The sequence below is a fragment of the Leptosomus discolor genome, chromosome 19 (genome assembly GCF_034619465.1).
Source record: "Leptosomus discolor isolate bLepDis1 chromosome 19, bLepDis1.hap2, whole genome shotgun sequence".
NCBI classification, from domain to species: domain Eukaryota; kingdom Metazoa; phylum Chordata; class Aves; order Leptosomiformes; family Leptosomidae; genus Leptosomus; species Leptosomus discolor.
In genome coordinates, this window is record NC_141409.1 from 12,438,407 (window position 1) to 12,449,290 (window position 10,884).

At 46.3% G+C, this 10,884-nt stretch overlaps 1 protein-coding gene across 1 annotated transcript; it reads right to left on the reverse strand.

Annotated features, from left to right (window-relative positions):
- Positions 1 to 4,390: 4,390 nt before the first annotated feature.
- Positions 4,391 to 7,611, reverse strand: PDCL (phosducin like). The gene is made up of 3 exons (XM_009946641.2): positions 7,443 to 7,611; positions 6,235 to 6,416; positions 4,391 to 5,154 (listed from the first exon to the last, which is right to left on the reverse strand). Exons 1-3 carry the CDS (start codon positions 7,609 to 7,611, stop codon positions 4,603 to 4,605), a joined length of 903 nt encoding a protein of 300 aa, XP_009944943.1. The 3' UTR covers positions 4,391 to 4,602.
- Between the last annotated feature and the right edge of the window lie 3,273 nt (positions 7,612 to 10,884).

The window sequence follows — 10,884 nt, forward strand, 5'->3', positions numbered from 1 at the left end:
ACTCCTATTTATAGCACTTCTTGAAGATTAAAATCAGACACAGAGACGACTTAGAGTTGGTGCATGTACCTACTTGCTCTGAAGGGTGTATCGCGTACACCAGACCGGGCTGCAGCCGAGGTGACGCACAAAACCGACCAGAGCGCCGCTACCTGCAGAAGAGCCAAACCCAGCTGGGTCGTGCCTGCACGTCTGTGCTATGTTTGAGAAGTAGCTGATAGAAAACGGGACAGAAAAAGGACAGACAGCGAGGACAGAGCACATACCATTTCAGTAGGAGGAAGCCTTATTTGTTAGACCTTAACCACATGCTAACTTACAGACGTATTCTAGACTTACAACTGGTGAAAAATGGCTGAAAACATTTAAAGGTGATAAAACACCGTTATTTTCCAGGATCAGCCGCTTTCCTTCTGAGCTCTCTTATCCCATTGAAGCGAACAGATTTGAGAAAGTTTGTGGCTTTCAGATACTGGCAGAATTGCAGCTGAAAGGTGCTAAAGCGTGAGCGACGCCTGCACAGCTCTGCCAGCACGGGCCAAGGTGACCGCGGCCGCGTTGCACCAGGGCTCCCTTGGCCTTTCACACGCTGTGTTCGTATCTCAGACCGATTTCGTCAAGATGCGCTACAAAAAAGCAGAATTACTGGTGGGAGGAGGTGGGGGAAGGAACAACCGGGAGACGTCAAGGGGCACAAACTCACAGGCTGGTGCCCCCCTGGGTTCCCAGCCCCGTCCTGCCTCGGGACGCCCCTCTCCGCAGTTTGCTGCCCAGGCCCCTGCAGCGCTGCCTGCCCAGCAGAGAGAAGCCCCTCCAGGAGGAGCACACGGCGCTGCGGCTCAGGGGCCAGGGAGAGCGGCTGGGCAAATCGACCCTGTCCCAACCGCAGCTGGTGTCCAGCAGCACGCAGAACACTTGGCCAAGGCAAGAGAAGGTCTAGTGACAAAATATTCGAGGGTGCAGCCCCTTCAGCCCTCGGAGTGGACTGGTTTCTGCCGCCCGCCGCGCCAGAGCCCCGCGCAGTACTGAAAACCACTCACAATCCATCGGCTTTCTGCCAAGAACCGTGCTACGGGCTGGGGAAGCTGCTGCCTCAGAGAAGAGGTGGAACATCTTTGGCACAATTAAAAAGCACCCTTTATTCGAAACCAAGCCATTCGTCAGGAATGCATCAACTTAAAGGAAGTTTGGGGGTTGGAACTAGACGATCTTTAAGCTCCCTTCCAACCCAAACCGTTCTGTGATGCTGCGAGCTCTGACGGTGGCAGAGTGCAGTGGCTTTGGGGGAAGGAGAGGCACCCGGATCAAACCAAGAACCTGACGCTCCTGATGCAAAGTTGAACGTTTCAAAACATGTTTATTTTATGTAGGTGCTCATACAATTTCATTTTCACTTTAGTCGCCCCTATGTACATACCAAAACACCCCAATTCTTAATCTGCAGGTCAGGATCACGTCTAAAATGAGACAAATAAAGCAAGACTAATGCTTCAGCCAAAACATTTACAGTTACAGTGTCTGGGAGTTGTGGGTTTCATTTGTATTGAATGGGTAGGAGACAGACACTTACAAATTAGTAACTAACCTATTCTAAATCAGTTTTATTCTGTTATATTGTTTATTGCACATTAAGAATGCTTTTTTTTTAGGGCACACAATTGCCAGTTGGTCGGTTTGGAAGGATTTAGCTTGAAGGAGGGACAGAAGCACCAGCAGCAGTGCCAGCACCTCCAGCCTCCCCTTCCTCCTCACGCTTGGGCTGCCTGTGCCGAGCACGAGAAGCAGCACTATAGCACATCTTCTCTCTACCCCTTTCTCCCTTGTGCTTATTACATTCTTCCAGATTGATGATAACTTGGATTGTGACCTTTTTTCCTTTCCTTTTTGCTCCTGGCACTGTCAACCCTCAATGACATACCTGAGCGCTGGAGATTACTAACCAGGAGTCACCTTGCTGCAGGCCATCCAACATGGAGCAGCAGCAGAGGTTTTGATCCTATTACAGTTTTGCTGCCACGGGGGCAAAAAAAAGCACTTTATAAAAATAAAACTTCAAAGCAACTCAAGCAGCCAGCTCTCCCCCGGCCCCCTCTCCAAGCTAGGTTTTATGATGATGCGAATATGCACCCTGTCTGCAAGACAGACTTCACTGAATCTCACCCTGAATATAAATAACAGCTGCTTTGATATTTTTTTTTCTTAAATGTGCTGATATCCATGCTCAATGATTTAATTTCATATAACTTTAATGGCTTTTTTTTTCTGAAATTCTGAGAAGAAATAATCTCTTACCACATTTTAAAATCTGGATTTCTGCCAGCTTCCTTAAAACAGCTCCAATTTGTGCCAATTCAGTATTTTTTAATTACAAATCATTTATTTTTCTGCTTATACTACTTTTTAAAACACAGTTCAAATAAATACAATTACAAATTCTTCTTCTGTCCTAAGATCCATTCGCATGAAGAAACCAGGGCTTACACAGAGACATTGGCATTTCTTCCCGGTGTTCCAAAGGGCCTGACACAAAACTTGCCATTAAATTTAATCATCAAACACAGCATTACTTTGGGTCATATATTTAGGTAACTATAAGTCTATTTGCCTCAAAATTAAAAAATAACAAGCAAAATAAGTAACGTGCGAGAAAGCAGATATACGGCAATACCCAATTAAGCACGCAGAGAACGACCCGACCGCAACCAAGCACAGTGCCCACATCCAACGCGCCCGTTTGGGCTCGGCACGCGGCTGGAGCAGTTCGGCCACAGCACAACCTGGCCAGGAAAGCCTCGCTTTGCATCATCATCGGAGGTTTTCACGCTTGCATCGGCTATGCAAGGCTTCTAACGCCGTAACGCAGGTGCCCTCACGGCTACGTAGCACCGGCCTGGCTGGAGGCACGGGGAACTTCCATGGAACAGGAACCCTGGAAGTTACTTACACATTGTGATCTGATTCCTGAAGGAAGTAGAGCGCAAACAGACCAAACAAACACAGCTTAATGAAGATGTAATCCCTGACAAATGGTACCGACAAAGGTGCTGCAGGAGGGAAGCGTAACCGGCAGCTGCCGCGCTCGGTAGCAGTAACGTTCACAGACACACGGGCTCGGGATGGCTTTTGTTCCGTGTCCAGCAGTGGGAGTCACCTGTGGTTTTGGGGAAGATGAGAACTTTTAAGATCTGAGCAACTGAAACAGCTGCGGTGATGCTTTTGAGGAGGCCTTTGCCATTTGCTATTTCTTGCGAAGGACAGACGGAAGAATCGCAGCCTCCACAGAGGTTTCACACCCCACCCCAACAGTTGTTTTTTTCCTGTTCATGAACTCCACTGATGTGTGGCACAAAAAGCATGCTCCCAAAAAGCTGTCATCAGAGGAAAAACCAGGATGGTGGCGATGTCTTTGATCCTGCTGAACCCTCTGTGCAGAAACCGGGTATTGAGCTCCAGAGAAGAGAATCAGCTGTGAAAAAAGGGGCCTGCTGCTGACCAGCTCTATGGGTGACCTGGTCTCTTGGCTCAAAGCCGCCTTCCCACCGAGCCATCCAGTCATCTTGTCAGGTTCAGGAGTTGTTAAGAGTAAAAATACATCTGATGACCTAGCTGAGGCAGATAATATGAAGGCAGACAATACGAAGGCAGACAGAAACGAACTTTAGCACTGATTTAGTAATTTTAGAGAGATACGAAATTCTGAGGTTATTCAAGTCCTAATTCCGCATATTGCCAACAAAATTCCTCTTGCTGCTATTCAGTACATATGCTGGAGCTTTTTATAACAGACAGTCTCTCTCTCTTAACAGGCAGAGATCATTTTCTGCTGAAGTGCCTACTATGAACTCTAAGGGTGTGTATTTTAAAACCCAAGAATGTATTAAGAGCTGTAACTGAAAGAAGATTTTCTCATTTAAGTCTCAGGAAAGGTTAAAGGAAGAACTCTCTCCAGGTGAAAAGTAATTTTCAGTATGAAGTCAGAAGCTGCTGTTATTTGTGAGAAAGGAACTAAAATGTGATGACAAGTGTTGGAAGAAGAAGGTACTTCCAAAAAGGGGACTGCAAATCGGGGAACAGAAGATGGGACCTCACACTGTTAACTGGCAGCAGTTCAGCTCCAGGTTAATAAAAGTCTTGAACGTTTAAAAACGACTTTATTTGCAGTCTCAATTCTTGTCTAAGTGAGCAGGTGGCCACACCTCAATCCAACTGGCATTCACATTACACTGTTCCAGGAAACCTGTAAGGAGACTGACCAGACACAGCTATCTGAAACAGAACGTTTAAATAAAATCTAAGTGACCTGGAGAACAGAGGTGACAATACACAATTCCCTAAACTTACTGAATTGCTTTAGTACTTCATGTTTAGTAAAATACATTTGAATTGCATGAAAGCAAGCCTGTTTTACTGTGGACTTCATTCAATTAATTTAAGAAAATGTTAGGAATTCCTTATGTTATACTTAACGAACTTTGTAACAAGCCAAAGTCGGAGTGCATGAAGGGGAAGATAAATACCCACACTACGGAAGAAAGAGAACAATCCCTAGGCCAAGAGCACCCCACAGTACAACTACACCTACGGGCCCTTGCTGTGAGCGGCTCAGTCTATTTCCAGGTCGCTGTCTTCACTGTAACAAGCGGAAGCGTTGTGTATGGAAGTCAGGAGCACTAGGTCTTTTTCTGGAAGCAAACCACATTCCTGCAGAAAAGCCTCCAGGTCTACAGCAAAAAAATCTTCTCCGAGCTGGTCAGTGATTCGCACGAAATTGCCGATGAGCTCACCTGCCTTATAGATGAGCAAAGCCGGCAGCGCGTTATTCGTGAAGCGAGCACTAGCACCGATCAGCGAACTCTTTACTCGGCAAAATTTCACTGCCGGGTACTCGGCGGCCAGGCAGATCATGCAGCCGTTCAGGGACTCGGTGCCAGGGATATCATCTTCGTAAATATGGATCATGATCAGTGTGCTCTTGTGCTCTTTATCAACCGTGTCCAAAAATGCTTCTCCGCTGGTGATCTCAAAAACCTGCTTGAACTGCTGCCCGCTGTACAGCTGCTGCCGCATCTCCTCCATCCGCTGCTTCCTGTACCGCTGTAAAAACTCCTCGTCATCTTCATCGTTGTGAATCATGTTATACTCTTGTAACGTCATCTAAAAAACACATACAAAGATACACAAAAAAGGATCTGCATCACTATATGGGTCACTTATATAATGAGAATTGAAATCAAAAGGATTATGTGGGTCACTCATCTTTAATAACAGCAAAGTGCAACCCTCTGTATGACACTCCATTTTGATCTAATTAGAAACCACGTCCATCGGGAACAGCCGTTTCAGCCCCGGGTATTCCAGTTTCCACAAGCTGCACTAATAACACAAGGGGCTGCTCCACGCTCCCGCTTTCATTCACGTGACCGTTGGCTCTGTGCTTTCACTAAGCCACGAGCGCTGGTTTGGATACCGTGACCGACCCAAGCCGAGCTCCTTTTCCATTAGCTTTCTCTCCTAGTTTTTCAGTTAACGTCTTGCGGCAACCAAATGCATTATCCTGCCTGCAGAACCAGAACTAACAGGGGTTTATGTACTTCGTGTCTGTTCACGCGCTACGTTAAACATATTTGCATCACTCAAGGCATAGGACAGTGTGGCCAACTTTCAGGTGAAAGCAAGAAACACTGCCTGCTAAGAAGTAACTTCTCCGCTGGAACTGTAAGAGCCAGTTATACAGCCCAGTTATCAAAACCATTCCCCACTTCCAACGCCTTCTGTCTCTGGAGCTCAAAGTCAAGGTTAAATTCTCAACATCCTCTTACTAAATGCGAAATCAGTAAGGTCTCCTAAACTCTTCATTTAGCCATGGGAGGCAGTATTCACGGGTTTGCTGTACAACATTTCGTATTAATCCCCTGAAGTTGACTTATTTGATAAACAGGTAAGGGAAATCTGGGAGAAGGATCTGGGCTTCTTCAGTATAGCAGCTGAATTGCTTATTTCTTAACACAGGCTAACGCAGTGGTCCTGGAATACCCCTAAAATGCAAAATAATTAAACTTGACACCACCTGGCAAAGAGTTATAATGCACCTCTCCGACCGCTGCTGTGTTCCTGATTGCTAGGGAGAAACGACACATCTCTGCTGACATAACAGCTCTCCTTCACGTACACAAAGGACAAAACTGAAAACGTTAAACATTTAAGTGGCATTTTAACTCCTTTGTGCCACGGTACCTTTCCATTGATTTTTTCCTGAAGCTCTTTCTGCTTCTGCGTGTTGGTCTCCTCATCTAAGTGAGATCTACACGTCATGGATAACTTTTTAATGAGTCGTTCCATTTCTCTGCGCTGCTCCTGCCGCTGTTCAGTTTCCAACTGCTTAAATCTTCGCCAGTCATTGATGACTCCTTTGGGACCTGAAATTAAATATGTAGGCATTTCGTATAAAAGGGTAGTAAAATTACACCTATAATTTCAAATTCAAGTAATAAATTGTACGTCAGCAGTAAAACAGCGGCCCTGTCATAAACTGTTTGTATATGGCGCAAAGTGTTGAAATGAAACAAAAGAAGTAATTTACCATTTACGTGTCCTTGAGCTTGTATCTGGGGTTTTTTGCTAAGAAGACTAAAGTTTTTATCTAACTAGGCTGCTCTCGTAACTATCCCAAAGATTATTCCAAAGATTAATATCTGTGCTCTTGAAATAGAACCACCAGCCCCCAGGAATTCCCCTACCGTTGGCGTGGCTTTTCCTAAGAACAAAAAGAATGACGGGAAAGCGCAGGTCAGTTCGCCAACGCTCTTGTACAGCTTGTGACGTACGACAGTGTTCGTTCTTACAGACAGCCCAGTGCAGCCACCTTTCCCGGTCCTCTCAAAGCACGCCAGTTTAGTACCATAATTCTGCCATTCTTCCTTCAGGCGAAAAACGTGAAGGAAGAAGATTTTTCATCATTCTTAGAGAAAACTGATAAAACACAGAGGGCCAGTCTTTCCTAAGATCGTAAGAAGTACCCTCTGGATGACACCAGTTATCCACACAGGCTTGTACTGTGTCAGTGGCAGCAGAGAACACTCTTTTGGGAAAGCCTGGCCACTTCCTCTCTACTCCTCGGGTACGCGTTCAGCACCCACCCGTTAGCCGTTAACAACGGTGTGGCTGACAGGAGAGACATCGCTGTGTCATCACCCACACTGTACACCTCCGCTTGGTACGCAAAGCCTAACGGCTTTGGCCACAACGCTGAAGTCTCTCAGAGGAGAAGTCCAACATTAAAGAACTGGCTATTAAAAATAAGGTCAGACTACCGTGAGGAAATGATCAGGCTCAAAGCATGCATAAAAACAGGACTTTCATTTTGAAAAAGGATTTTTAGAAAAACACATGAATCTTCCAATAAACAAAGTATCTACAAAACCATTAGTCTGATATGACGATACCTGTGTTGACTGCACTGCCATCGCTGCTAAGTTCTACTTCCCCAATGCTTTCAGGAACGGTGCTCTCCCCTTCTTTATCTTCTTTCTCACTGTCTTCATCCTCACCCTCACTGCTGCTGTAATAATACTGGAGCTTCTCACCAAGCAGTTTATCGTCCAAAGCAGTCATTATGTTCTAAAAAATAAATTAACAAAATAGAGAATGTATCTCTTATTCCAACATGAGATACCACTTTAAATGCACAGTGATAGTCCTTCACTCCCTCACAGCAGTTTTTAGCCACGTAAGAACAGTTTACAGCCCACTCCCAAAGAGCCTACGGCGCAGCCAGGGAGTTAATTCTTAGTCACAATTTCAAGCTCACTTAAGATAAAAACTTTTACAACTAGAACTGCTTTGAGCTCACTAGTGCAGAATCACTTTATGCGTGTTCTCACTCACAGAGAATGAATTTTCTAACCATGATTCAGGAGTCTCACTCAGACAGCTCCATGAGGTTGATCTCCCAGTTATTGAAATTTAAGTTTCCAGTATTATTTGCATTATTTTAACAATGATTTATTTGAGCTGAAAAATGATCAATGTAATTTATCGAATTAAAACGTTCTGACCTTTATTCCTTTCCAGTCTTTCAGAGACAAGCTTCTATCAAAACCTGGAAGAAGAAATTTCAGATTATATTAGTTCAAATTCTCGAAGATAATCTCACAAAAACTTTTGCAGAAAGTTGGCACATTTAAATAATGGCAAGGAAGATAACCTAGAGAAAATGTAACCACCTTTACTGTTTAATAAAAAAGCTTACTCTCAAACAAAGAAAACATACTTTCTAAGTACTGAGACAGAACATATGAATGCTTAGTGCAGTCAGTGCTACAATTTCACAAATATCACTTCCAGACTAAGGAATAACACGTCAAAAGAAAGGTCTGCACATCTGTCATCTTTTCACCTGTCCACTGACCGCACTGGACATCTTCACAGAGGTCAACAGCATCCTGTTTGTACAGACAACACTGAAATGAGATGCTGACGCACTGATAAAGCGACTGTAACTACCCTAAAGATCCACCCTTTTCCCGGGTTAAATATTTTTTTAATGCAAAAATACCTTCTGCTAAGTAGAAATTACCAACAGCAGAATCCACCCTCTAAAGCTACTGACCGCGTCAGCACGTACGGGCTGTGTAAACGGCTCACAGCGGGAGAAGAGAAAGGTCAGGTGTTTCCAAGGGAGGGAAAGCTGAAGAACCAGGGAGCACCTTAAGAGTCTGGGGCTCGCTCTCCACTGACTCCTTCCACCACGATCCTCTAGAAGAGCTGTAGGTCGGATCTCATCCTGCCGGAGATGTAAAACGCCCAAGAATTACTGTTCTGTCCTGGGTGAGGGGTGAAGGCTGCAGACAGGGGCACCACTGGCGTCAGGGAAGTGGCTGATGGACCTGTGATGCACTACCTACGCCTGAATGTCCACAAAATTTCATTTAAAAAAAAAGCAATTTCAACCAAATCAGTTGATTTGGGCTCACATGTCATCCCGCAGGCTCTGCCAGCCACCCCCCGCAACGCACGGACACAGCGGGGCTCTGCTCCCCCCGCCACCCGCTGGCAGGTTCCGCAGGGGTTAAAACCAGACAACGCAGATGACGGAGGAGGTGGCCAGATGGCCCGGGATTACCGGGATTACCGCGATTACCTCTCAGGGCCCTGCAGAGCGACGCGGCAGAGCCGCCCCGACTCCAGGCGGGGACCCGCACGGCCGCGGCCCCGCCCGCCCCCGCAGGGCGCTACGCGCCGGCAGCCGCGGGCCCTCAGCCGGGCGGCGCTGAGGCAGGGAGCGAAGCGGCGCAACTTCAGCGGTAAAAGGGCAAAAAGCTCCGAACCCCCAGCGCCCCCCCCCACCCCCGCGGACCCACCGCCTCCTTCCCCGGCCCCCTCCCGCCGCCCAGCCCGGAGCCGCTGCCTTAGACCGCGCCCGCCGCCCTCAAGTCTGCCCCGGGCGGCGGCGGCGGCTCCGTGAGCGGGCGGGCCCCGCCATCCCCAGCGCGCCCTCCCGGCCCGGTCCCCCGCCGCCTCACCCGCTTCCCCGCCGCCTTCCGGGGCGGCCTCTCGCGGGGCGCGGCGGGAAGGAGGCGGCGCGGCGGGAGGAGAGACAACGGCGGCTGCCCCCGCCCCGCGTCCCGCCCCCGGTGGAAGGCAGAGAGGCGACGTTAAGGTGGACAAATAATTTTTATTCGTGCATGCAAATACATGTCAATACTGCAAACTTCTTCCATCACGTCTCTCAACACACGGAAAACCGGGATGCTCTACTCCGTGACCAGCCAAAGCTACAACCTCTTCACTTCAGTGCTACAGCAAACACACACGGCACCGCCCCGCCGCCGGGGCCCCCCTACCTCTAACACGAAGGGAAACATTACCAGTGGGAATCAAAACCGAAATAAACGGAATAGAATTTACTCCCCCATATATCCCCATTTCATTTTACAGATTATTTTTTTTTTTAAATTATAGTTTTAAATAGAAGCTGAGAATGCGCCATAAAAATGAGCATTAAATCCATCGTAGCGATGGTGCCTGCTTTATACATGATGGGTGTACACCATCTTTTATTTCATTTACATTTCAATCGAACAATAGATTTGCAAAGAAAATGTCTAATACAGACGTAAAAATATTCACACTAGAGCTTCACAATCGGTTGTACAATTGACAAACAGGCCTCTTTTCCCAAACTTTCCAGCTAAGCAAATTTATAAAATGTAATCAATGCAACAAGAAAAAAAAATTTTCTTTAAAACTTCCAGGGAAAAGAATACGCAGTAAACAGTATAAATGCGGACAGCAGATGCTGCAAGCTAACCACAATACTTCGGAGTGGCTGTACAGTGGGTATGTGCAGTACAAATAAAAGCCACATGTGTTGTATCACAACTACCGTATAATGTACTTGTTTGCCCAGCTAAGAAAATGCATGCATTTCCATGCCTTGGATTAACTGAGATCTACTCTGGATAAATCGATGGGCTATGTGCAAACGACCTTGGCTTTTGGCAGTAATAAATGCAGCCAGGCTCTGTTTTATTTCGGCTTTTACAGCAAAATCTTGAGTGATTAAAAGCTTCCACAAGCATCCTTCTTAAATAACGGGGTGCAGTATTATGTTGGGGCATTGGTCATTTTGATTATTAAGATTTGTTTCACCTCATCACTGACAGTTGTGGTTCGTCTTCTGTTTGTTTGTTGTTTTTTTTTTTTTTCCCCTTGTCGTGCTCCCTTGCCAGCAAAGAGATGCACGGTGATGACTACCGCCAAAGTCAGCTGTTCATTTACCCTGGAAAATTGGGTCATTTAAAAAAAAAAAAACAAACCACATTTATTGTGTTCTGCTTGCAGAAGAGGTCCCTCAATGAGAGGGAATTTCCTAACAAAGGGATT